Source organism: Cephus cinctus, unplaced genomic scaffold (assembly GCF_000341935.2).
Source record: "Cephus cinctus unplaced genomic scaffold, Ccin1 Ccin1_scaffold0013, whole genome shotgun sequence".
Classification (NCBI taxonomy): Eukaryota; Metazoa; Arthropoda; class Insecta; order Hymenoptera; family Cephidae; genus Cephus; species Cephus cinctus.
The window spans coordinates 844,224-872,196 of NW_014332762.1; the positions used below are offsets into that span (position 1 = coordinate 844,224).

The following is a 27,973-nucleotide window of genomic DNA, read 5'->3' on the forward strand; positions in this document are numbered from 1 at the left end:
TTGACTTGACAGGAAGACGTTCCGAAGCCATTTTACAGACATGCGTATATGATATTCGAAGGTTGGACTCTAAGAGGGAAAATTGAAAAAACGGGTTTGGAGTCTTGTGCAATCGTATAAGGCTTTTTTACACGATCGCCATAAGCAAACCAGATCTTATTCGATTAATAAATCTGGACGTTTAAATGCGGCTATTGATGTCAGACATTAATACTTCACATTAGCATTGAAGACTGACTATGATAACTGTACACGATAGTATATCTATAGATGCAAGAACTATAGGTAATAATAGGACAGGGACGAACATCCCTGGGTATAAATGACGGTATGGATTATGGGATGGGCGGTAATGTTTTTGTATGGGGAAAATGACCACTCGGCCCAAATTTTAGGTAGATTTCTACTTATCGACTGAGACTATATGGGACATATAAAATATCGTAGGGATAATAAAGATGGACGATGGGAGTTTCTTGTCATAGAAAACAGAAGTACTGGTGTTTTGTGAGAACTGAAAATTGAATTTGATGCTTTTTCTTTCCTGCAATGTTAGATATGGCGACTACGTATGCAGGATATTACGTGAGTCTTGACGAACGAGATGATTACCGGGTTCTCTAAGCTTCGAATATCCGTAGGGCCGTTAATTTAGCCGGGTGCTACTTAACAGGGAAATTTAAGTGACACGTCTCTCGCGATAAGAATTCCCCAGGACGAATGATGATTCCATTAAGCAAGATTTCGTCCTCTATCGCTTTTAGACTCTGCTTGCACAGTTTGCACAAAATTACGTGACAGTCTATATAGATAGATCTATGTAGATATACGTAGCCGATCCGAGGGAATTTAATTTGTTCAGGATAAAGAATAAAGAACCTTCCATCGCGGAGAAAATATGAAAATTTAATATCCCTATGAAAAAGTATTTAGATTGTAATAATAGTCAGTGCTTTCTGGCGGGATATTTAAAAGTCTTACGAATTTAATTAACCGTGTTATAACCAATGCGAATGTTGTGCTCAGTGTAATTTCCTCATCCTTTTCCTCGATGGTTCCTACGTGCGCCGCAGGGGCGCTCAAGTCGACTAGACGTTTGGACGAAATTTAATTTGCCGAGGACAACGAACGAGACGAGAAATGGAGTGATGGAAAGTTGTGAAGCTCTGAGAGTGAGAGAGAAATAGAGAGAGGCAGAGAGGTAGGGAGGAGGGGATGGCGAAAAAAGGCAGAGAGAACTGGTCAGAAAGTAAGAGAGGGATGAAGTTTGACAAGGACGCTATGTTAGCGTCGGTTTGAATTTCCAAAGAGGACTGGTTGAACAGAACAAAGAGAATGAGACAAGTTCATGAAAAAAAGAAAGGCAGAGAAAGGTGTCAGCCGGTAGCGAATAGGAAATAAGTATAGAGAGGCGAACAGGTAGATACAAGTCTGAAAAAAAATAAATCTCGCTTCGCGCTGTAAAAACTAAAGCCCTTGATACGCGATTGGGACGGGAAGCCGGTTACTTTTATTAAATTTGAAAGTACAGATGGCGGTACATTTAAAATTGCCTACTTAATGTCACTTGAGTACAATAACAAGTGAAACCATTGATTTTTCTGTTATATATCATAAACACAATAAAGTCATTGACAAAGGCCTTAATCAAACACCCAGGCAACGCTATTACCCAAAAGCCAATTAATTGATCAAAGCCATTGTCTAATTAATATTTCTTACAGGAAGATCGAGCCAGCGATGTCACCGTACGATAAAAGCGAATAGAATAAATTGACAAGATAATTAATAAAATTTTAACAAAATTTCTTGTCTCGAGTCGCTTACTAAAATATTCCTGTCTTAAGTTATCTTTTTTTTTTTTAACGAATTGGTGATTACTCACCAACCTACTCGTAGACGAGTATCTTCTCTTGGTGCTCAGTAGTATCTTGACGTTACTGTCAGCCAATGGAATACCGTCGTGAAATAGAATGTCTCCCGTAGGACGTGTGTCGAATGAAACACTCTCGGACAGTGAATAAAAGTGAAAATAAAAGAAAGTATACTAGACAACACGCCGGCCCGACGGACAATCTCATGAAACGATACACCACAGTGTACGAGTGAACTAACGGGGCTGATGCGAGCAGCACGCAGGTATAAGAGATGCGAGGTTGTTTCTCCGAGGATAGACGCGAACCTCGCGTCCCGACGCCGCTCTGCCGGCGTCTCGACGACCCGGCCGAGCCAAGCTTGCACCCCCAATGCCGCGGCGCACGCGTGCTCTATCGCGGAACGAATACGCACAGGAGAATGGGAAAGGGTAGTCACAGTCACTCGGTGAAAAAAGCGAATGGGACGCAGAAAGAATAGAGGAAGATAACGCGCGGCGTTGCACTAGACGCAATTCTCTCATCAAGAATCACCATCTTGGTTAACTCTTGAAATTGCAGGACGCTGGGACAAAGATTTCTTTGCCAGTCGAGAAAATGCTTTCTGCTCCTCTCTCCCACGATGTTCACCAAGAAGCCCACGGCAACGTTCCACGTGTAATCTCCAGTCAGGATTTGCTGCGAGGTAGAAAAAGAGGAAGTCATCATCAGGGAATTCAAAAGGACGGATATGAACTCAGAGTACCTGGTGCGTCGAGCCGTGCGGATGGCTTCCCTTGAGGAATCACTGAATTGCGCTGAGATTGCGCGACCAAAATCGAAACTTAATATTCCTGAACAATTTCACGGAGTGATCCTGCCTTGGAGTTAAGAACAGGAAGTCGAGGACGGTTCCACGAGAGGTCAGGGTCCATTCGGATGACAAAGGATCTTCAGAATGAATCGATGCGTATACCTCCTGATAACTCCCAGGTCCTTGAGACGAATTGCGAGATGTGGCAAGATCTTTAAGTAAAAAAGATACAAATCAATTTAATTTTCTTATATCCCCATACAGATTTTACGCGATACACTACGGTCGACTGTACGCCATGGTTATATATGTATATGAATTACGTGGTCGCGGACTGCCGTTGCAATAACTACGCGGTTCGAGTTCGAATTGATTTTTCGATTGGTTCTATCGTTTCGTGGGAATAGGAATTTACCGTGGATACATAAAAATAGTTGTCGGTTTGTTTGTATGTCTAAAGTGTAAAGAGAGTATCGAGTGATATCGTATTTCTCGTGTAAAGACGCCTACTACGTGGAGCGTGTTTTCGCGATGCGTTTCGTTCTTCAATATATATATTCTTTGAGGCTAAGGTGAAGAGCTCAAGGCGTAGAAGAAAATAACTTCCACTCGATGAGAATTGGATAAAAAGAATATACAGCGGAGAACGTAGCTAGGCAGATTAGAATATAGGTGCTCGGTACAAGAATAAAGTAGCGGAGGATGAAAAGGAGAAAATAAATAATAATAAAAAAAATTCAAAGTACCCATACTGCGCTTTATCGGCTTTCTCCCTCCCGAGCTTAATATCCGTGGTTTTGGCTTAATAATGGCTCCCATTTCCTCAGGCAGTTTCCACCCCACGAGAGCTGGGGAAACCCGAAAATTATGCTAGAACCTCGAGTTTAGCCACATTCGTTTCACCTTCGAGTGGTCCGAGGATACGCGGCGAGATTTAGCAATGGGCAAGAATCACCCCTAGCCAGAACATACGTAGCAGCCCTAAATAAAGATTGAGAAAAAAAAGAAAGAAATTCTTTCATTTATATCGATACGAGATGAGAGAATCGATACTTAACTTGCTCACTTTCCTTCCCAAACTTTAATCTCAATCCTAACCTCACTTTCTCGCTTCGGTGTCTGCTTAGCTATTGAGTTTTCTCGAAAACTAACAATCTACCCTTTCTCGTGTCCTTCGGTGATTTCACGTGATCGCACACAGCCACGGATAGTTGAACGTTGGGCAGGTGAGTACCCACTTGCTTCCTTCCTTCCTTTCACGTTGCTGGCTATTGATCACAGCTACGTTTCCCAGCGACAAGCACGCTCGTATGTCGCAACCCAGGAGACCGCCGCTGAGTTAATTCCCTGGTAAATACCCGAAGCGACGACCTCGGCCACGGTTACTTGCCCAGGCAATATTCATAACATACTGAGCTCTGCCGGATGTACTTGCATTCACACGAACGCGAATACGTACCGTGTTGAAGGGCCGTAGATATCACTAGCAGGAATAATTACGAGTGAGGGTAGATAGGACACCCTACCGGTTAAGGGTGGCAATTGCTGTACAGTCGAGCAAATGATTCTCTTTAGTAGAGGGAAAAAAAAGAACGACCCGATAATGATCGTCGCTGTGTACGTGACGGGTGTAGCGATGTGGATGGTTACGCTGGTCGTCGCGGCGCACTGTTAACACATCCCAACGATAAAATGGTGTTAAGGGACACTTGCGTAGAAGATGTTTCCTATCGCTACGGTACAGCTTAGATAACTTGGAGAGACCATCTCTTTGAATTTCTATTTCGCCTGCTGTGTTTACTGGCCAATTTTCACTGGACGATAAATCGGCTTATACTTTTCTATGGCGTTAGTTCGCAGTGCCCTCGATAGGGGGTAGCGCGACGCTGTATTATATAATGATACAGTCAAGTACATCGCGACGTTGACAAAGTTGGAAAAATGTTCTGACGTAGTTCCATTTAATTTTTTCCCCTTTCTCACTTCCTCTCTCGGCTACGAGATATACGTGGCGCGATGTTCGTTAGAACGGGAGCCGGGTCGCTCGTTCTGGAGTCTTCTGGGACATTTTTTTTTGTTCGGAACTAAAAAAAAAAATTCTCGAATAAGAATACAGACATTGCAGTGTTAAAAAAATTGGAAGAACGAGGTAGTATGTTATACGTATATAAAAAGGAATGATGCGAGTAATCTACTTTTTGTCTTACCTAGAAATTCCTTTGATACTACTCAGTTGCCTCGAATATTTTCAGCCTACTTTCCATCCTCTTCGTCGTCTCGTTCTTGTCTTTTGCTCTCTCGTTATCTCATCCGGACGAGGCCCTGACGCTTTCTTTCAGTCTGTCCCTCTCTGAGCAAAGTGTGAAACCTCGTGCCTCGTACGGGAGCACTCTGTTTTATACCTGCTGAAAAGAATCTTGTAAATATTTATCAACTTCGCAGTACAATAGGAGTCGCGTTCTTTAGCTGGATTAAGTTTAACGTTCGAAGAACGTGCTAGGTATTCATCGTAGGAATCTGTAATTTAAGTGACTCGTAAGAACTCGGCTGAGTTACTTAAAAATTCTCCAAGTTCGTGAAAAGCAATTCTATTATTTACGTCCTTCTAATCAATCCTCCTACAGACATTAAGTATTAATCAAACGAGGCCGACCTACATTATAAGCAGCCAGGGTCGTATCCATAGGCATTAATGTCTGCCGACGGTGACGTGGCTGGTAATGTAACGCCAGCCAACCTGGTGGCTTACACAGAGGCTGAACTTCCCAGGAGATCCTGGTTAACGTTTTCCGATAACGGAGGTCAGCACTTCGACGTGAAAAGAATGCTAAACGAGTTCGCATCTTCCTCTAAGAAGATTTCTTAGGAGCTCATTAGATTCTCATTCAAAATCCATGGACGGTACCGCAGCTGTCACCAGGAAGCAGACTCACCTGTCAAAAAATGAAAATATTTTTAAAAATGTATAATTTACCAACGACCTGCCTGGACTCAGGTGCATAAAGGATCTAGAGAATTTCAGGAAGCCTCCTTAAAGTATCAGACTGACATTTAAAGTGAGACTAGGGATGCTGGGGGCTGGTATCGTCATAGGATGGTTAAAGCACTGCCAACCAAAACAACTTACGTTTATGGAGATACGTATCTATGCCTGGTTGTGTTTTCGTACAAAATTTCATGTTCCGTCCCGGTACAAGCTCGATAAGTTTCGAGGGAGGAAGTGGTCCAGTCCGAAGATGTATTTCTGAACGAGGAAGATGCTGGGCGTTGATAAATGTAGTCAGTTTCCTTTCTTGTACGATCTGTTAACGTAACTTCTCCTCTGGGCAATGTATAGGCAGCCGTCATGTACCAAAGAGCCGAGTGGCTTCTCGTACGTTTGGTAAACCTGAGAACAAAGCCATTGAAATAATCGGATTATTGAGATAACCACATAATTGAGCTACGTTGATCGGCTGATACGACCAAGACTAGATAAGTAGCTGATAAAACCTCGGTAAAACCATGTTGGGTTGAAACCACCGTAATCGAATGTGCAATATGTTCAAATATGGATCCAATCGATCAGCAGACAGTATATGGAAGGGTTAGGATGCCACAGGTCGTTTGTTTGTTTAAGCCTGTTACTAGGTCGTCCAATGGTCCAGGTGCTCAAGGCTAACGATAATTGCTTCACCCCTAAACCGTCACCCGATAAGCAACCTATACAGCCTATTAATTAATTTAATTTACGACCATTACACATACCGGAAAGTGGGGCTAACCAATGCCAAGACATCCGGCTCCTGTAATTGTGATCTAGGGAAATTTATATAGCAAAGATAAACATGGCGAACCCACAATATTCTCGTGAAGGCTGGAAGTGACGTAGGGACTGTCAAATTTCTGAGGTATGTATTGCCGTGCAAAAGAAATTACTGTGAGGGGTCAAAGGTCGGGCAGCATCATGGAGGATTTATTGGAGACCTGATAAGAACCCCTGTCTAATATCTCGTCCACATTGACTGTCCCATGAGAAAAGGGACTTGGACCAATGGTCCGTGTATTCTGGATCACCACGTGGTACAGCCTTAAATTTGAACCAATTGGTAGATCCATCCCTGGCATATTTCTCCTGGGATCATGGAGTCTTCGACCTGGGAGCAGCTTCAGAGTGTTAAAAGTTAAACGTGTCGTCTTGTAAAAGCTAGGTGGACGAGCGAATACGTATCTAGAGATAAAGCGTAGACATCGTTGGCACCCATGTGAATCGCGTTTTGAAAATTTAAAATATTTTTAAGTCGAGTGCCAAGTTCACATAGGTGCTGTTGGCACTTGTACTGGTATGAAAATATCAATTTTCAGATATTGACCATAAAGTGATACCTTCTGAAAGATTGTACGAGGAATGACGTAACTTCGCCGGGGTCCGACGAGGGAGGAGCCCAAATCGTCTGAGGACCCGGCTACCTTTATTTATACTTGTCGTAGGAATAATAATAATATTGCAGCTAACCTAACCTAACCTATCAACGCATTGTTCTAGTAGAACGAGGCATTCTTACGATATTGATAGGGGCTCCTCTCTAATCGGACCCCGAATAAGCTACAGCCTGTATACTCGTACGTTCCAGAAACCCATTCGAAAATACCGCGAAATTGCCGCGTTGAGGTATTTCGGTTTCACGAGACTTCGCAAATGGCTGTTTTCTCTTTGTCAGTGGAATCCTCGCCCACGTGGCTGCGAGGGATGCTGGCTCTGTCTCTGGGCTGACATCGCTATATGGATACTCCTACGAGAGAAAACTTAAGAGCTCTCTCTCTCTCTCTCTCTCTCTCTCTCTCTCTCTCTCTCTCTCCTATGATCGGAAGATAAAAGGGATAAAAGGGATGGGTTGCGTTAATTTTTTTCTAGAAATGTGGAAGACACTTTTTTCACTATGGAGCGAATTGATACTTTCTTTCTTTGAAGCATGAGTGGATATATATCTAGTTACACGCTCTGCTGCCGTATGAGATGAGATCCTTGGATTTTGAAATCCTGGTGGCGAAGTTGAAATTTTTTATTTTTTTCCCTTTTTTTGCTAAATCACAAAAATTCTTGCTAAAACTTTATCAGGATCTATAGATCTGCGTGGGATGCAAATCCAGGTTTTTTTTTTTTGTTCCAGCACGTTAAATATGCTTTCCTCGTAGTCACAGCTGGTCCAGATGAAATTAACATTTCTTTTTTTTTCCGATGCCGTTTTTCTTTTGTTACATGATAAATTTTCTTTTTAATATTACTTACTTTGCAATACGAAATCCTTGAATTTTCTTTTTCTGTCGTTCGGCTTTCTCACCTCCGTAGCTCCGAATCCTCTCGAAGGCGCTCAAAGTTACTCAAGTTACATTCAAATAAACAGCGCTTTCCAAAAAGTGCTGTAACTTGCATACCGGAAGTCAAAATTTTCCAATGGATTTGTGAAAACTCCATGGACGTAGCTGCATGACGTAGCTGTTGTCTCCTTCCTATCTCGTTATCCAGAGCAAGCGTTAGCAATATTCCATGGAGACGATACGATTAGCATCGTCTGGCGGAAGAGGAAATAAAAAAAAAAAAATAAAAAAAAAATAAATTCCATAGAAATACCATACAGGTATACACGACCCTAACCTAAACAGAAACAGGGGATTCTACGCAAACCGTCTCGACGACTTTCAGCCTGCTCGACTTCGTTGTAATTACAGCGAAAATCGATTTTCACCCTATGGGATTCACCATTACACTTCAATGGTTTACACGCGAGCTAAAGAAGGTTGTTTAGTGTTTAAATCCAGATAACCGAGTCTTCTCTGATTTTATCATCTTCCTCGTATAATTCCGAAAGTACCAGATGACTCGGGAAGTATTTTCGCGAATTTCTTCGAACTACCACGATCGTCCGTAGCCGCCGTTAAGACAGCATGACTCGCGATTAAATGTTACGAAGTCACGTGGGTTACTTCAAGGAGACTTTACGGCGAGCCAAAAATTAATTGCTACGAGGATATCCGAGGTGTTGGGGATTTTAATTGAATTTTCGTAAGACTTTCGCCAAAAGCCAAACAGACGACAAGCGAAAAGTCTCATCAATCACCTTCGTCCTGACGAACCTGCATCCTTTAACCGGGACAGCAAAAAGGACCGTAACCGCTAAAGAGATAATACCACGGGGAGCGAGAAAACTTTGTATAGAATGAATACAGTAGTTACCAACTGCTTGCGTCAGATCTTGAGAAAGTGAAACAAAAAGTTGATTAATATTTTTCAATAACCTTGCGGTATCCACGAGCAGCCCTCGTGCTGAAGCTCCGATATCCAATATGTAACAAATTCATTAAATCTCGATAGCACGCATAATTAGGTTATACCACCTCGTTGCTGATTCAGCAATCAAGTATGTATTCATATATGTATATTATATACGGGGTTCGTGTTAAAAATAAAAAATATATATTTCTTCCAGCTGAACAATATCCGAAAACCCAACGAGATCGAGCAACCAGCACATAACCTCAATCGGCTTTTCAGGCAGTACGTTAACGCCTATGCACTTCTGCGTTATATTTCGAATCGTTTGCAATTTCAAGATAAAAACAAATTCCCTTGAGGTCGTTTCTTCGAGGAACGAGCTCTCCTTGAAAAGACCTTCTTTACGACCGTCGCTCGCTCGATTCCGCTCACGCATGGTTGGGCTACTGCGTCGCCTCGTATCTTCCACGAAATTCAAGGAGGAAATTGTTGACTTAGCAATTTTATAATTGACTCGAGGCTTCTGGACGTGTTCTAGACCTATCGAACTGTCCCTTACAGCCGTCTGATTTATCGAGTCGAGTATATATTCCGATAGTCGATATTACCAAAGTTCATTCCCCAATCTGACCAGGGATAATCGATTCTCAGTCATTGTATACCTGATAGACGGTCCTGCGTGCTCTTACTCGGTCGATAAACAAGGGTGCCATACAGCTCGATTTCCTGTTAAATGAAATAACAAAATTACGATGCACATGGAAATTTCATTATAACCTTACGGCATGGTTGATTAAAAGTTACCTGTGATTATGTTGAGTATAGATTAAAGAAAAAGTGGTCACACTGTAAGGTTCGGGAATGACGTACAAAATGGTAAATTACGTAAATACGTGCGAGCTTAACGATAATAAAATGCTTTGCCAGCAGCGAACAATAATGGCGGATTACGTAAAGTGAATTACGTAAAATATTGATTTTAACGAAAATCGTTATATTTCGTAAAAAAGAAAAAGAAAAAGAAATCGAGGGTACATTTCAGAGGTATATATATTGTCTATATACGTTAGCTAATGGTATTCACAGATTCCGGAAAATGGTATCATTTTTAATCCGTTTTATCCGAAGCGAAGGGAAACGCATCGTACAAGATTTTATAAATGAACGTATTCCGGTACGATTCATATTTTACCGCGTTTCGCCCGTCTGAATTTAAAATAAATTGTGTGTCGTTATGCTGGACAGTCAACCATTTTTTTCTGTTACTCCATTCACACGGCAATATCTCGTTTTAACGAGAATTCAGAGCTGCGGATACACCGCGTTCTGATTTCTATTCGTTTCCGGTATACATGCATATATGTATATGTATATTTGGTCAACGTTCAAATGATCTACGTAATTTAATTTAATTCAAATCTCCCGCCACCAGATTCGTTAGACTACTCCGTGGTAGCATCTGAACTTTGTTGTATATTACTCGCGTCCAAACGGCACTTGGTCACAGTTTGTCACATGAAATAATTAAACAAGTACGTTAACGCCAAGATGGCAAAATATCCGGTAAATAATTATTTCCTGGATCCCCTAAAATAATACCGAGAAAATTACTACATCCCTCGTTAACGTTTAGTCCGCAATACAAACTTCATAATTTGATTCATTCCCTCCTACTATTTTCATTACGTAAAATTCTAGAAACACATGGACGGCTCTTACGTACTATACGTATTTTATTTGTATACCTTTTCATGGAATACACGTATACGGATAAAATGATTCAGTCAAAAGGACAAATTTTCCTCGTAAACTTCCGCAATTTCGTTGTCTTGCGTTACGCATGTTGTTAGATCAATTCAGAAAGTATTCTACGAGTAAACAACCAAAGTTTTAATATACTTGACTGGGTAAATTCACGTGAAATCTTTACCCGAAGTGTTCTCGAGGTACAAAGATAAAAGGAAACAAATCGAGGAAGAAAAAATGTCTACCACGTAACGAAGTAAAACGAAGGGAACTGTAAGGTAGGAAATGAATATATATATATATACACCGTAGCCATGTTTTCACGAGTGAAATTAACTTAATTTATTTCACGATACGAATGGACGTTCAAATTAATGCACGAAGTCAGCACGTAGCGGTACGATTTCTTTTTCTCTCGCGACTTGACAGGAACGATAAATATCAAATCGATATATCGAGCAAGATGGAGTCTCGAGGTTTTATAACTGAAAATTATTCTTCGTTACTCCAGTAAAAAGTTCAATTCCATGCGTTACGCACACGCAGCAAGCGTTATAAAAGCAGAGTCATATCCATACAGTTTAAATGATATCGAAGGTACGTGTTACCTACGCGTGTTTGTCGTTTAATGAAAAAAATTTAGTGAGTTCATTGTTACGCAGGTTTTAGTTTTCTAACCTTTAAATATCGTAGAAAGCAGCAAAGAATCGACGGATGGGTTCCCATTGAAAGTAAAATCGATCATCGAGGATATTTCATCGAGGATTTTTAAAAACTGTACCGTGGCACGATCCAGAATGGGTATATAGAAATATACGGGGCTTTAGCCGGAAAAGTTAATTAAACGCAGTATACGCCACGCCAACGGCTTAACAGTAACGTCAGTCAACACTGCCATGGAAATACGCGCGGTTATTCTGTATTCGTTTTACGAAAATGGTTAGTCGTACTCGCTCGCGGATATTTTATTAAATTCTCATTGTAACAATTACGAAATTCTATTAGTGGGATTATATATTTTTTTTCATAGCCACATACCGGTTTTGTTGTGCCACCGTAAATGAAACGTCAATTGTACTTAATTCTGTTAACAGCACGTTTCAACGTTATGCAACGTACTCGCAGTACAATGTATGCCAATGAATTTGTTCTGCCATCAGGGTGTATCACGATGGGTACGTGCGCCCTGTACTGGTGTTTTATAAACGTGACGTCGCAGTAATTACAATGGCATCTAGCCGGGCGTTTCTGCTCTATTCCGTTACGGACCATAGAGCTTAATGTTTTTCAGGCCGAGTGAACTCGGCCGGATCGATGCCATTTTTCTCTGCTTTGAGCGATTCAGTCTCAAACGGTAGAAGCTCGTAAAATCAGAGGTCGGATAATCGCGCAAGGGACTTGGACACAAAGCTTTGATAACTGTAAGTATTGCGAATATTAAAGTAGAATATGTAATACTGCATTTTTGATAAAATATTTTTTGTAAGTTTGGATTTTATATTTACGCACGGTTACGTATTTTCACAAAGCTTTGTTAAATATTCATTGAGTATTAAATATCTAATACTGACATTTTTTGAAAATCGCGGTAAGAATATCAGATAAGGATCGAATTTAACAAATAATTTTTCATTGCAAGCTTACGTTTCATATTTATGTATTTATTAGGTATTTTTTTTTTAGAAAATAAGATAATTTAGCACAGTCCATTTTTTTTTACGATTTCAGGAAATTAGTTTGATATTGTATCGAGAGCCGAGAATATTATGGCGATGGTAGGGAGATACGTTTTAATAATAAATGGAGACAGATACCGAGTTCCCTGGAGTTTTGCCCACGTAAAAAGGTAAGGCTCAGGTCGGTTGTATTACCCTAATTAGATTCCCTGGAATTCACGAACGACGAAATCACAGTGGCAACAGAGTACCTAGTACAATCCCTCTCTTGGACTCTATCTGCCATTCTATTTTTACTCACCGTTATCGTTCATCCTTACGCCCGTCATCTGTAACTGCGATTTTCTTTTTTATTATCCACTTTCACTCTGTCACTGATTCGTACACATAATGGAACAATAAGAGGCACTAATTGTTAACGAGTTTTCGCTATGGCAATCGTAATTTCAACTTTTTAACTAGCTACGTCGTGAACGTCTTGACACCGTGCAACTGACTGCCAGTTAGGCCAGTTGGGTTATGGTACGAATGACTCAAGTTCGTTACCCATTTAAATTTAAAAAATTTCAAATAAGCAACAAAAAATGTATTTTACACTGTTTACCCAATATGACGTATTCTGTATCAAATTTTACGATTCCATAGAATCGACTTTTTTGAATCTCTTAAGAATTTTTAAATACGAAAAATAAAGAACTGTTGACTCTTATTTCTGCGTACAACTTCGATTTTACCATTTAGTATCTCACTACGAATTCTGGATTCATTTCGAAAATCTACGGCTTCGCTACCCCTGAAATATGACTACCACGGGGTGACTGTGTCCCGATGGTGAAGGCTGCGTTTCGTAGTATTGTGAGACTTCATATTTTGTTCAACACGTGCTTCCAGTAAATTCTCGTCGCGAGACAGTGATTAATTTTGCAAGGGGTGTTCCTGACAGTTAGCACCTTCGAAATGCCAAGGGTGCCCCGTAGGCGTAACTGGTCTAGTAAGCTCTGAATACTCTGAAGATTGAAGTTGCTCAGATACAATAATAAACTTCGACCCCCAGGGGAATAATTTTTTAGATAACCAAAAATTTGCAACATACCACAAGTACATTAAATTTATGAGAAAACTTAAAGAAAATTTGTTAGAATATTTAAGAAGGTTAGACATACCACATATGGGATACTATAAAAAGTAAATCAGTCCCTTTAAAAATAAGCCAAAAATACTGTCAGATCAATAAAGAAAAGATTAAACAAATTATTTCAAAAGTTCTGTACTCGAGGTAAATATATAAAAAATAAGACACCCAGCATGCTCCACGGGATCCTGAAAACAAATTAAAAAGAAATATACTTCATGTGATTTTGTTTGGGTTGTTTGCATAGCCTGTAGCAATTTTAGAGTATAATAAATGCAAAACTGAATCCTCGTTGGTTTCTCGTCTCTTAAGTCTAATAAGAGGGGCTGATGGGTTGCGGTGTACCTATTCAAGTTCCGAAAGGACGAGGGTTAAAGCAAGCATCTACCCCTACCGAACCACCCTACATCCAGAGTGTTGTACTTCAAGCCGAGGGTTCCAACCCTTCGTAAAGCCGGTCTAAAAATACCCGTCTATAATTATTCACATTTGACCCCCCCCCCCCAAAAAAAAAACCTTTCCATCAAGAATACTCTACGAGTCCTTCGATACAATTTTTTGCTGAAAAGTTTTTTTGGAATCAGACAATCGCCCATCAGTGCTTGATTTCAAATAATATACATTTTTTTAACTCAAGGGAATTAAATGCACCAGTCAAACGATTTATTAACCCATAATTTTTATTTCCAATAAAGTGCTGCCTCATTCAATTGTTCCTTCTTCAGACGTGTATGCACGAGGAGGGTAAGTTTCTATTGAAAAAACGTTAAAGTAGAAAAAGCTAAGTGGAATGACTCGATCGCTTTAAAACGTTCACCTATTAATAAATATCCACACCGAGGACTTTGAGCTTCTCGTAGCTCCCCAAGAGCGTGATAAAAATAGCAACAGAGTGGCGTCCCGACGTGCTTTTATACCACCCCTTGGCAAGGCGTCGCATTCAGGACCACCGGTGAGACATAGTAAACAGGCTTTTGAATGAACATCCCCCACCATATGTCTACCAGACCAAAACTGGGACGTACTAAGTGTAAAATTATACGGAATATCTTGTATGATTTATACCATTTATAAAAATTATATAACATTCCCCTCATAGATAGAGACGCCAGTTGTAAATTCCGAGCAGATACGAAGGTACCGGAAAGTTTCAAAGCGAAGAACGAGGTAACGAATGAAACCGGAACGTGTCAAAAAAAGGTGGCATTAAATTCTGAGATCTACGCATTCGAGGGTGCAAAACCACCCACGCGTTTCTCATAGTAAAGGCCTTTTTTTGCATTCCTTACACACTGAAGAACCAAGCTACCCTAACCTGAACCAAAACCGGATATAAATACAATTTTTATCGGTCCAACAGTATAGTAAGAGTAGGAAGGTTTATCCTTGGTAACGTATTAGGGTTGACTACAACGAATTTCCTTTTCAAGTGGTATGAGCTTTGCTATTTTTCTTGGAGAATCATTTTATCTTTTCTTTGAGTATAAAAAAGTTTCGTCGCAATATTAAATTCTTTAAGGATTCTATATTTGTTATTGTACCGTAGGTTGGCATTCTTGTAACGTCCCTTTTGTAATGCTAGAATAATTTACACACGCTGATAAACTTAAGTTAAACGTATAAGGCGTACTTTTAGATACGGAACAAAGTTTACTTTCAAACTTTACAAAGAATATTTCAATAGAAAAAGCAGAGCGCTGTAATGAGTCGTAAGTTGGTTCTGCCTAATGATCTTTCTTTTGATTAGTACCCCTTATCAGACTGCATTATCTATAATTACAATGAATATCTTGTACGTAATCAATGTAATTAAGTGCCCTCTGTGGGTAATTATCAGCTGGACAGTTAGTTTCAAGACTTTTTGTATCGAACGTGACTGATATTAAAAAAATTGTATTCATGGTACATAAATCAATCACTCGACCCAGTGTGTAATCTCTCACGACTCAAAGTGAGTTCAATTAACAAAGTTCGGCAAGCTCTAAGAGATTTTCATAAAAGTGATTTCCTGCACGCAATGTAAATCAATAACAGCCGACCTTATTATATAAATTTTTGAACACGCAATAGAAAAGTTTGAAACTCAATGTAAATGTCGATAATGAATAAATTACATAAGTTGCGGGACACTCGAAGTTTCTTTATTGATTAGTTTCTGAAGGTGACCTTCATATATCTAAAATATTAAAATGTACAGCCTAGCCTAAGTCTAGAGATTTAGATTACAGCGAGCCATTGTCCGAGTCTATGGGTTACGACTCCGATAATATATCCTCTAGAGTCTTATCATCGTGTAGTGGCGAGTGTCCTAGTGTGGGATCACTCTCGAGGAATTCACGAAGTTCAGATTCGAGATCCGGTACTGCAGAGGCTTCCACTGCACTCAATAGAGTATTGGATTGATTATGCTGCATACCAATCTGTATTTGAATTGGAGGTTGTCCTGCATTTACTATACTGATGGTTTGATTTTGCTGAGTCGTAACGTTGAGCAAGGTACCAGGTTGAATAGGTGTGGGCGTGGGTAATATATTCTGGGGAACCTGATTAGCGTTATTCGCTGGCATCAAAGGATTCTCCGTTCCAATTGCTGAATTATGAGTTATTGGATCGACGTCCATTGGCTCAGGGCCGCCAATAGGTGCAATACCCATTGCTCTTCGTAGACCCTCTACAGGAGCTATAGCTGATGGAGGAAGTTTCTTTGCTATATCAGCTAGGTTGTCCGTGATCTTCTCTGCTAGGATCATTTCGGTGTCTTGGGGTTTTGAAATGTTTGACAAGTGCGTTGGAGGTGGCGCTGATAGGCGCTCGTGTTGCGCTTGTCTTAGACGACCTAACATTTGGGAAGTATCATCTAGACGATTTTGAAGAACTGCACGTTCTTCTGTCAACTTCAACTCCTCCTCTGTAACATAATTGTTGAAAATATAGAATTAATATTCTGCATACTTTCATGGTTACTGTGGTTTATTTAAAGTAAAGAGATGTTTCGTTGTAAATATTTACCTAGATTCTCCAAAAAGTTTACATCGATGCCCAAGTCAGAAAGACTCTTCAATTGGTCCATGTCAACCTTTACTTTGTCTACCGGTGGGATATTTCTATTAACATCTTGAAGTGGTTTTTCCAATAGATGTTTTATCTTCTCCTCTTCCTCACGAAGTCTGCGCTGCTCCTCCAAGAACTTCTTAGTCTTTCGATGATCGCCACTGGTTAAAATGTCTAACAGATCGTCCACCATGGTTAAAGTATAGTCACAATCCTTGGCAAAATCCAATATCGACTCTGCATACTGAACAGCTGTATCATCTCCATAAGTTTGATACACCAAGTCAGTCTCTTCCTTGGTAAGATTAGCAAAGGTTGAATCATAACTTGGAGCATAAGAACCAAAAGCTCCATAGTACAAAGGTTTCACTGGTTTTGACATATTTCTTCTATCCTCACGGAACCCGGCAAGCGCGCCTGTTCCGTGGTTAAGTTTTCCTATTAGCTGACCCAGAGATACCGGCCTCTGATTAGTCCCAGGAATAACACCGTCTCCAGGTACTATAATTTGCAAACTCGTAGTACCGTCCTTCTTCTGCCTCAGGAAACCCATCTTTGAGTTAACGCGTTTCAGACTAAGTTTCTCAGAAGCACTCTTAGCCGCTCCTTTCGCTTGCTTTAAGATCTCTTCGGGCGTGAGATCATCCGGGATTGCTTCGAACTTACCCAAGCTCGCCAATCTCATTTTCCTCTGATTCTCTTTGCGCAGTTCCTCGGCCTCTTCATTACGTTCCTCCTGCTCTCGTTCTTTCTCAATCTGTTCTTCAGTCACCAGGACATCTGGATTGTTAGGATCCTCGACGCCTAATTCAAAACCAAGTTCATCTTTTGAAATATCATGCATATACGTCAATACTGGTCGTAATTGTCTCAATTTCTCAGGAGTGACCATTTTCAGACCAACGTGAAGCAATTTCTTGGCAGCTTTGAAGTAAATCGTATCAGGATGATTGTAGGTCGTCGCGTTGTCGCACATCAGTCTAAAATCATTTACGAATTCACTTAAATTTTGATAGTTATTGTCGTCAATCTTTTGTTTTATAGTGCTAAAATCCATGGGATTCGTGATAATCTGGGAGTATCCAGGAGCAATATTGTCGGTAACGGGCCAAGCGAAGAATTGCTGGGGATCCCGTTTCTCCATTGATCTGAGAAGATGTTCCAGAAGCCGTTGAAGAGGCGTCCGTTCGGCAATCTTTCTAAGGACGCAGGTTCGCGGTTCACGGTGAGGCGAGAGTGAACTGGAACTGGCTAATAGACTTGTTCTATGCTCAGTGCTAGAAGGTGGTCTAGGAGCTAGAAGATGGTGATTTGCTATCTTTTTAGGAGCCTCTATGAGACTCTCATCCCCATCACCAACTGATTCTTGACTGGATTCCTCTCTACGTCTCTTTTTATCCTTGTGATGATGCTTGTGTCTCTTATCCTTCTTTTTCTTTTTCTTCTTCAGTTTCTTGTGGCCCATATACCTGTCGTACTCCGATTCTCCTTGGGTGACCGAATAAAGACCCAATTGTTGTTGATAATGTTGGGACAACATGGTGGACTGACTGGGCGACTCGTTACCGTGTTCAGGAGTGCCACTACTGCCTCCTACTTTTAAAATTAATTTCAATGTTGGTGGCTTGTCTGTTGTCGAGTATTGTCCTTCTGCTGAAACGAAATATACAGTTATGTGTCATTGACGAACGTTACTAGTCCAGGTTTACTTTAAAGACATCAAACGGGTGAAGTTACAGCGTTGCAAATGAATTCCATGCTACATAGATTTCTCATAGGAAATCATACAAAATGCAGGAATAAGCACATTTAAATAAGCCAGATTACTAAAGCTTTGTAATGCATGGTTTTTATACAATAGAGTAGAAAATAATGTACAGCATACATAATACTGGGGGGGTACAGCATTCAAGGTATTCAGCAAAGGTAAAATGATCGATAAGGGAAACTCGCACTTTGATAATGGAGTGACTTTGTTTTCACGTTCAGCAAAACTGGAAGCGAGATTCAAGTATACGAATGTAGGTAAACTGAGGAAACCGTAACGCAAATCACGTAGCATTTTCAATTTCATGACCATCATATGGAAGGCGTTGGAGTCGTAAGAGAGAAGCTTCTCTTGAAATTGAAAATACCTCGTAGCGAGGTACAAAATTAAGCAAAGCAAACGTGGCCTATCATGCCACTATAATAAGGCAGATAATAAGTTGTGTGTGAAGTGTAATATTGTTTTGCTTTTTGTTTTCAAGTCAAGTTCTCAAACAATTGGTTGTTGTTAGAAAAGTAAGATATCCTAGGTAGTATAAGCATTATACTAGCTTTTTATAAGGGAAAGCCCTAACTTTTTAAAAAAATTATGATGTCAAGTTCAGTTTAGTCATCGTTTAAAAAAAAATACATCTAACATAAGTAGAACGAAAATTCAACAAACAGTCTCCAGGAACAATATATTCATGCATTGGGCATTATCAACATCATTATCAACATCTGATTCATTATAGTTAACATTTTTATCCATTGATGTAACATGTAATACAAATTTAGAGAACAAAGAATAATACATCTGTTTCATATATTTTTGTTAAGGTATTACAAATACAAGCACCATGTATGGTGCAACAATGAAGTTACAAATATCTAAATCGTATCGTTCATGTGGCATTTCAACAAATTTTGTGAAATGACACTGTTGAAGGGACTTAGGGCATTTGAATTGTTTTTGGAAGCATAGCTAGCTTCTGTCGTGCAACAAGTCCGAGTCTGCGATACTCCTCACTTACTTCCATGTCATAGGTTGCTTTGGAACTTCGTTTATACTTTTGAATCCACCTCACTCTCAGTTTCTCCTTGGTGAAAACGTAGTCAATATTCCTGTGCATCATTAAACTATAAGTACAAGGAGGATTCAATAAAAAAAATAGTGAAATTCTATTAAAGATTAACCATGCAGAGGCAGCATACGGCGAGCCACATCATAGAAAGCAATGGTTTTTGGCAATGCGAGAAATACAGAAGACTCATACTAGATTCTTATTTTTATTTGAATCCTCATGTAAGTAACATACAAATATAGAATTTTGCCAGATAGTCTATTTCACGTATTTCATGTATCTATCCGACAAAAATCATTATAAAATATGAATTGATGCTCCAAAAAAAGCTCTAACGTGAGTACAAACAATAACAGTACCTTATTGAAAAAAAAATGACTGATCATCATTTACTTATCGCATAAGCAACTTTGGGCAAATGCATTGACAAAAGCTTTGTTTTAAAATAACTAAGTATGTTCAGATTTCTCGCTTCAGTCACTTATACATCCAAATTTGTTTACAAGATAATCATATGTGTAGATAATTTTTCAAAATATCAACACATACTTTGAGCATCAAGCATAGTGAATAATTATTGAATATTCCTGTTCAATGAACGTGTTGAACTCTCTGAAAGGTTTTTAATGAAACTGTGCCAATCGTATTAAGTTTGGTAGAAGAAAACGCCGGCGATCGCCGACAATAAGTTGTGCCAAACAGTAGACAGAGTAAACGAACCAGGATTCCAAAAGATATCCTTTATCGGCTCTCACCTTCATGTCTTTCGCGTTTGTGCTTTTTGTGCTTCTTGGAGCCCATGGTTTGCGGTTGGGGCCACAGCTTGACGAATTTTCACAACGAAATAGTAAGAAAACAAGAGACACTTTCGTCTCGACGCTGCTTACAAATGTACCGCACTGTACTGTACGTTTCATAGATTGGTAGGGCGGCCATTACCATCGTAACAACAGTGCTACCAACAGAGACGCTGGATTTCCCTTGTAGCGTCACACTTTCCATTGTACCTGATCCGTAATTGATTGTTCTATTACGGCGCCGGGTAATTTTAAACCGCACTTATCTCAAACTCGGCAATACTTTGTGCAATCAGGCATCGGTTTACGATACCTCGTATACAATTATTGAAACTTTAAGTATAACTCGAACGAATTGCATATGGAATCATTCAAATTCATCAAAATCACTTAACCAGATTTAAATGAAAGTAGACACGTGTCATCTAAATAAGTATACCGTATTAAGTAGCAATCATATATATTTTAATAACAGTTTTATATTCGGCAAAGCATTATTGAAAGATGATGTACAAACTTAATTCCACTTGGTAGCAGATCTTGAATTTCCTCGCTTCTTTGTTCATTTAAATTAATTGGCAATGTAAATCGGATTCGAAATAAAATTTTTACCGGCTTAAAGTTGCTAAAATGGTCCAGATGTGCCGGTCTCAGTATCAAGGGATAAGGATTAAAGATTATCCATTTACGTTTCAAACAGTTGAATTACTGCGAAAAGACGAATTATGTTCGTGCAATATTCGTACGCCTGAGATTTAGGAGTGAATCAATACCTAACCTACAAGCAGTATCCATAGCCCTTATAGGAATCATGCTGGGAAATAATGAAAGAATATAACGTACAGCCAACGAATACCAGACCATTCTGGATATTATAAAAACATTGAAATATTTTCGTACTTAAATTTAACAATATCTTACCTCAGACAATCGAACTGCAGTTTACTAGAAGTGTCGATCAGCTGTTAAAGCAAAATCAAAGCTAAATACTCCCGTAAATTGTCTAGTCGAGAGAAGCTTCCAAATTAAGCATCATCATCATGCTCCTACCGAATACCAAGATAAATATCAGGTCACCGAATAAATTGCATATCTCTCAGTTCGTAGATTCTCATGTACTCCATAAACACAGCAGAACGTAACGGAATTAAATCAAGACACAAGTTCAGAGTCAAGTCACATGATCACGTATCACAGAATCCAGGATTGATCCTTCGTGCTATACATATATTAAATGCACTCAAAAATATTTGCAGTATCAACAAGAATTAACAGCCTATATCGTATACTTCGTTCCACGACAATTCGGCATACCGTAACGCAATGCACCATCCCATTAAACCATAGTCCTGCAGGAACAGTCCAAATTATCCCCAGGAGCAAGATAACTATAAAAAAAAATATGGAAAAACCCATTCAAATTTTCACAACAATCGCTCTCCATATGTAGCCGAATGATAAGGAATTTGTCATAAAAATACGTAAAGGAATATTAATGTACCGTGATGGATGTTCTTTCTAACTTGAAGATTTACTTTCAGCATACTTCTCGACCATCCATACAGATGAAAGAAGTCCGCGAATGCCAGCCTACCCATCCGATTGAGCTTTCCTTCCCGGAAAGCTCCATTCTCTGCTGCCACCTATCCTTGAAGAGCAGCAGTAAACAGCGTCGGTCCGCGATTACATATGGCAAGGATATATAGGTATGTTAGTCCTGTAACATTGGTCCACACACGTGCGGGCACCCTAGCCGGGTGTGCATATACGTAGTCAGACATCTATATATATATATAAACAAAGGGAACGTTGTGCATACGCGTTCACGCATGTATATATAGATACGTATAATCAGTCTGAAGCCATGAGTGCGTCGCGTGTCGGCAGCGCGTACAGCACAGCCAACTGGTGCGAAGCTACTACAGTTTCACTTTGCATTACCGAAGGCTACTGTTAGACCTCGTGTGTCAGTACATATTGTTCATAGGACTTTAAGTTTACTAGCGTTGAACAATCGTCAGCGCCAACTAGTCAGTGGCAGCGAATGGAGACCGCGTTTGCCAATCGTCGAAGGAAAAAGTGCGGGAGATTTTCAATTTGTTTAACAGTGGAACTGTGGAGAATTAGACAGTAGCAGAGATAACAATTGAGAGAGGAGCAGAGTAAGGATTGAATAAAGAAAGAAGACAGACAGAGAGAAGAGGAGAAACCCCGAGGAAAATAAAATGCCGGAACGTTTCACGGTGACGCCGGCTGAGAACGCGGCTCCGTTGCAGCCCTTACAATCGCTTGTTCATGAGTATGGTGAGTGTTCGATTTTATTGATTTTCCATTTGATGAGATGTAATTAGCCGTGAGGAATTATGGCGTTGGCGAGCATAGCCACGGTTAGAGCTTAGCGGGAAACCAAGTGAACGAATTGTATATTCAAGGCGACGTGTAGGTGTACCATTGGCGACAGACGTAATTATCGGCAAAGTTGTCCCGGGAATAATACAGAGAACTGTTTTTAAAAAGTAGGTATGCATATAATTGCATGCATTTTTTTCTTTCTCTTTTTTCAACAAAGAATCTCGCTTTAGCATTTTCAGATATATGTGGTTAGCTAATTTCGTCTGAACAAAGGAAATATTACGCGACTAGTTGGGTGATAATGCTCGATGTTGCAGATAGTATTAGCTTTAAATTTCAAACGTCTAGACTCATAAAATATCGTAAGGTTGGTCGGTTCTTCTGAAATCTTTCTTCTTTCTGGCGTTGCCATATCCACGTTCGTGTTTCTGTCATTCAAATCGACACTCTAACGTAAAAATAGCAGAGACCGATTGCGACACAGAGTCAGAACTCCAGACTTCTTTCTTCACGTGCATACGTATCTCTTTCATCTTTTTTTTGCTTTCCACTTTGTTTCTTTTTCACTGTTTCCGAGATTATTCTCGTCTTCGATCCTTTGACCATCTGAGATTCCGTCGGTAACAATGAGACAAGCACGACTACATTATCGACAATTGCATTTTCACTTCCACGCAAACGAAACTGTGCTACCAATTCCTTCTGTTCGCTCAAGGAATCCAAACAGTACTTATAGGCTTCTTTATATAATCAACTGTATACAACTGTTTTGCATTTAGTGAACCTCATGTCAACCCTTGTTCAGGGTAAATTCCTACGTTATTGACTCACAGAGTGTACGAGAATGCAGTAGTGTCAAATTTTAACCGAATTTGCCACTTCGCATGGAGGTTCTTCTCTTGGCCAATAACCTCCGCTGTTGTCAGTCGAGGCGTCATAAATAATTAATAACGGAAATATCACGAGTCATCCGTACTAAGTGCGTGCCGTTGCCTTCAAGAGAGAGAGAGAGAGAGAGAAATAGAAAAATAAAAAGCAACGAGAAAAAGAGAGCAAGTAAACAGCGGATTAACTCATAGAACGAGTGGAGCCCCTAGCGATTATATATGATAATACATATAAAATTGACAGCTCCCATAATGAAAATTGATATCGTACCGTACGAAACGTATATAGGTATATAAACAGCCGTTATAATTTTTATCGATCAGCTTCTACTCTTCTCGACGACCAGCATATTTATTCACAAGTTTGGATAGTATCCGGGCAACGTCGACTCTTCGTGTTCGCATTCGAAACTCCACGCACGTTCTCCTACGCCTCGAACCTTCTGCGTTCCACCCCAGGGTGGGAGACTAGCTTGAAGCGAAACCCACCCTATACCAGCTGCATTGCAACTATAAGCCTTGCTGAGGGTCGATAATCGTCTCCTCTAACCCTTCGTACTTCCTGACCCACCCCATTTCTACGTGTGCATGTATTTATATAGGTAACCACGTTTATACGTGGCTGAGACATACGTGAGCTAATGCAGAAGCTGAATTGTCAGGGACGAGCAAGGCACGTGGCGCCCTCGGACAAAGAAAATTAAAAGATACCAGAGTGAATATTTTTCATTTACCTACTTTTAATAGAAAATATAATCAATTATTTTTTTCCTCATTTTTATTTGCACTCCGTCTATTTTGAAAAACTATTTTACAACCTCTCCTTACGTTCAAGACTACTTTTCCTAAATATAACCTTCTAATGGTATCCAAGGTGAATATAGGTAGTCTCCGTATCGTATGGTATATAGAATATTAAGAAACACGAGTCTCTTACGATTATTGAAGATTTTACAAGGTGAGGCTTCTCAAATGTTACGACGATACCGGGAGCGGCTGACGTTGACGGATGGCGTTATTTTGTCACGTTAAAAAGTCAAATCGAAAGTTCTCGACTATCAAGTATGACCGTGATTAAAAAAATGTTTAAACACCGTTCACTGGTAAGTCTAAGAGTAGTTTGTCTTGTTCCTTTTACGTCGCTATATATATATATATATATCATTACTTGCCGTTATGTATGTATATAAATTCCGTCTGCATGGCATTCTGCCAGTGAGATCTATGTTTATCAACAGGGAGTTATGCTAGCACCTAACACCCTCACAAAACAGTCATGTTATGCAAAGAATATCGTACCAGTTAATAGACTTTAATACTAAAGCCAGAGTATCGCTTGAATATGCTACGTGTCTCCCGTACGGTTAGAAAATTTTTCCTAAATTCAAAATATTACGTCGAGCCACCCTCGTACACGAGACACGTTCAGACGCGCTTAGCATTCTCAGAAATGCAATTCTCCTTGGCCAACATCATTTAAATGTTCTCTTTGCCGAAATTTTTCATTTCGTTGACCGTACAACAAACGTTCGTAACTTTTATCATGGAATGTGCCTAGCCTGTTTCCAATTTTCAAAGACTTGGCCGTGATGACGTTGGACGTGGTTTTATTTTGGTTCGCTATAAAAAAAAAACTTCAGGACACGTTTTACACGCTAAATGCCTACGTATCGATTGTTATGCAGATTGACAACCTTGATTTGCTCCTTCTGCAAAAAAGAAGCGAACACCACTTGACACCGATCGGCGGGAAACGGCACTTTGCATCGTGCAAGGAGAGACCCCGAAAATCTTTACGCTCCCAACATACTTCTCTGGGATAATAATTAAAATGGATGCTGCCCATGATATATTTTAAAAAATTCTAATCACTAAAATTCATAATACGGGTAGTGCACAATTTTATGATATTAAACATTTTTTTTTTTTTACATAAAAAATTAATTTTCAAATTCTTAATGATTTTTTTTTCGACCGACGAAGAAAGTTATTAAATGCAAGTAATTAGAAATTTTCTACCATTGTTATTTTCATTATCTAATATCGCCTGACTCACCAGGGGCATTTCAATGCTAGATATACATACGTTATACGCATATCTATCTAGTATATTGTGTTCATTGCTCGAAGGAAGGATACGAAAACAATGGTGACTATAGAGAGTACACGACACTGTATACGGAACAAAAAATAAACAAGAAGCAAAGCAGAGCATCGTATTGAAAACGTTCAGCAGAATTCATTCTTATTAAGACATCAACGTTTGCTATGAAGTATTATGGCAGTGCGTGTCGGTTAATGGTAGCTGTTCTCCTAGAGGCATGACGTATCGAGCAGCGTAATCGTCAATTGACTTGCAGGTCTTTGGTGGAACGATCTTTCCCACAGAATTAGGCCGACGGCTCGTCCTCTTCTGGCACGTGTATAAAAGAGCTCCGTGTTATTAACGGTTAAGATAAGGACGCGCCACGAATTTTCCCCGACAAAAACAACTCGTTACTCCGATTAAAAAGGCGCGCGAGACAGAAGGGGGAGCTGTGCGTGGATTGCGTAACTCGTTAGAAACGCACGGTACGCCGAAGACCGGCGAAAATTAATAAGAAATTAAAAGAACCGACCCGACGGTCAAACGACACGACTTCTCAGTATCTTTTCCTTCTTTCTTATGCAGTCATTCTCTCTCTCTCGTACAGATAACTGGTGTCTTCCAGACCCTCAGCCGTGTGACTTTTCTCGGCGCGACAGACGCCTCGAAAGAAGCGTAACGGTCGAATTCAAATGTTCCGAGACAATTTTGAATTTCCGACCGGTCTACTTGTCCGAAGTTAGTCGCGTGTTATCTGACGTCGGTACTGAAGGGAATTACGAAGGAATTTTTATTTTTATTAAAAAAAAATTTTTTTCATGAAAATTCTAGCTTGATTATATCGCTTTGAAATTTTATGAAATTTTATATCTTTCCCAGACTCACATTTCTGACTGAGTTATTTCGCTTAATCGACCGGACGCTTTGACATTTTTCTCGGAGAATAATTCGACGCGTGACGTAATTCGTGACGAAGTTTAATATCGCGTCGAAACGGTAGGGCATTCTGGGCGATGGTATACTGTTGTATGAATTTCGTCAATTTGACAGAATCACTCGAAAGGCACTGGGGGCGTGACAGTGCGTCGCAATTCTTTTGCAGGCTTTTCTCCACAGACAAATACAGTACGGAATGCACGGCCAGGCCAAGCCAGACGACTCCCAAGCGCTAACAATTATTTTATTATTGGCCCAATTAGAGCGTTATTGTTTCCACCGCGCATACATGACACAAGAGAGAGAGCGAGAGAGAGAGAGAGATCAGCAACGAACCGCTTTAACCAGTTCGCTTTTAGTAACCAAGAGTTAAAGAAACATGTGTACGTGTATAATAAAATAGTAAGCCTGACAGAGACATTACTATCAGTCAGACAGGCTGATTCATTTTGCCTCTCTGATTTTTCCTATCTCTTACACACAGTCGCATTCGCGTTCGTACGGAGGAAGAGGCGCAAGAGGTTTGCCTTTCTTTTTTCTCTCCGCCATTGTGTCGCCAACGTGACCATTTCGAGCTTACGGATAAAGAAATCCTTTCGTCCCATTTCGTCACCGGGAGCTGTGTGTCCGCAGCCAGAGTAAAAATTCCACACGCCGGCAGCTAGACACATCAAGGAGTACTTTCGACGATTGCGTTTCCCGGGGAGATAAAAAAAGATAGGAATAAGGGAGAGAGAGAGAGAGATAGAGAGAGAGAGAGAGAGAAGAAGGCACGCTGTCTCCAAGTTTTATTTTTTTATTCCTTCTTTTTCCTTCCACTCTCTTCCTTCGCGAACCAAAGATACTACGAATCACGTGGTGACCCACCAGCTTCAATTCGATTTCACATTCTTCCTGAATGCCACCCTGATTCTCAATATTATAGACTAGGCCTAAACCTTACCACGTGACAGACCCGTACAGGATGTATTATCAGGGTCAATAATGATAAGGATCTAGTGGCAAGGGTCTTCCTACGGTAGGACAAGCTTTTGGTAGTGAAAGACAGTAGAAATGAGATCGGAATTAATTGTAAAATTTACAAGGGACTTCCGACTGATACGTGTATTTAAGTTTTATATAAAAAATGTAAAAATTTTTTTTTTCCGAATTTAGGTAAAAAATAAATTTCTCACTAAAACTCTCACCAAATCGATTTTCACTGATTTTTGAGAATCCCTCGTCCCCTCGCGATCCATCGTGAAATATGAACTCGTTGCATAATATATTTAAACCGAGTTTCGAGTGGATAGGCGCATCTCATCGGCAGGGTCTCATCGACCAATCGGCTCTACTCTTGGGCGTTGGGTCGCAGCTCCAGCTACACCACCGCGTCAGCAGCTCTTCACTCTCGTGCAGACCTTCCTGTCTCACCTACATTACGGCACCCTTGGCTGGGCGTTGCATCCGTGTGGGACTGTCCAAGGTTCCCTCGCGGGCTGAAACGTCTGCTGCAGAAATAATATAGCACAGCTTGTCCCTGTAACGAACGCCTGAAGAAATAACTGATACAGGAAGTT

The 27,973-nt window shown here is 40.1% G+C and overlaps 3 protein-coding genes and 1 long non-coding RNA gene across 16 annotated transcripts in view; 2 read left to right on the plus strand and 2 right to left on the minus strand.

Annotated features, from left to right (window-relative positions):
• LOC107262917 overlaps positions 1 to 13,066 on the minus strand; it is a 38,571-nt gene extending 25,505 nt beyond the window's left edge. Inside the window, exons 1-7 of one of the 6 annotated variants that reach the window (XM_015729618.2) lie at positions 12,644 to 13,039; positions 5,795 to 6,055; positions 5,325 to 5,600; positions 4,875 to 5,069; positions 3,420 to 4,751; positions 2,620 to 2,879; positions 1,886 to 2,552 (exon numbers count right to left, since the gene is read on the minus strand). The gene's annotated coding sequence lies outside the window, so the exon portion shown is untranslated. Of the gene's footprint in view, positions 1 to 1,487; positions 2,553 to 2,619; positions 2,880 to 3,413; positions 4,752 to 4,874; positions 5,073 to 5,320; positions 5,601 to 5,794; positions 6,056 to 6,159; positions 6,323 to 12,643 lie in introns of those variants that run through there. The other 5 variants (XM_025081923.1, XM_015729581.2, XM_025081927.1 and 2 more) reach the window with 5 other exon arrangements.
• On the plus strand, positions 11,184 to 12,644 carry LOC112493925. The gene is made up of 3 exons (XR_003058911.1): positions 11,184 to 11,263; positions 11,360 to 12,087; positions 12,395 to 12,644. It is a non-coding gene; the product is annotated as an uncharacterized LOC112493925 (long non-coding RNA).
• A 2,527-nt stretch (positions 13,067 to 15,593) lies between the features above and the next one.
• Positions 15,594 to 21,767, minus strand: LOC107262878 (bromodomain-containing protein 7). Of its 7 annotated transcripts, none has more exons than XM_025081871.1 (4): positions 21,655 to 21,767; positions 21,075 to 21,541; positions 16,484 to 18,175; positions 15,594 to 16,382 (listed from the first exon to the last, which is right to left on the minus strand). In XM_025081871.1, exons 3-4 carry the CDS (start codon positions 18,063 to 18,065, stop codon positions 15,727 to 15,729), a joined length of 2,238 nt encoding a protein of 745 aa, XP_024937639.1. In that variant the 5' UTR covers positions 18,066 to 18,175; positions 21,075 to 21,541; positions 21,655 to 21,767; the 3' UTR covers positions 15,594 to 15,726. The 7 variants fall into 7 exon arrangements, with proteins under 7 accessions (XP_024937639.1, XP_015585038.1, XP_015585028.1 ...); XM_015729552.2 differs by having other exon boundaries at positions 16,484 to 18,178; XM_015729542.2 differs by lacking the exons at positions 21,075 to 21,541; positions 21,655 to 21,767 and adding exons at positions 19,306 to 19,396; positions 20,112 to 20,558.
• Positions 21,768 to 21,885: 118 nt separating this feature from the next.
• Positions 21,886 to 27,973, plus strand: part of LOC107262825 (solute carrier family 12 member 4) — a 50,039-nt gene continuing 43,951 nt past the window's right edge. For both annotated transcript variants that reach the window (XM_015729446.2, XM_015729456.2), the window contains exon 1: positions 21,886 to 22,457. In XM_015729446.2, coding sequence (XP_015584932.1) covers positions 22,379 to 22,457 — 79 coding nt within the window. In that variant the 5' untranslated portion in view covers positions 21,886 to 22,378. The remainder of the gene's footprint in view (positions 22,458 to 27,973) is intronic.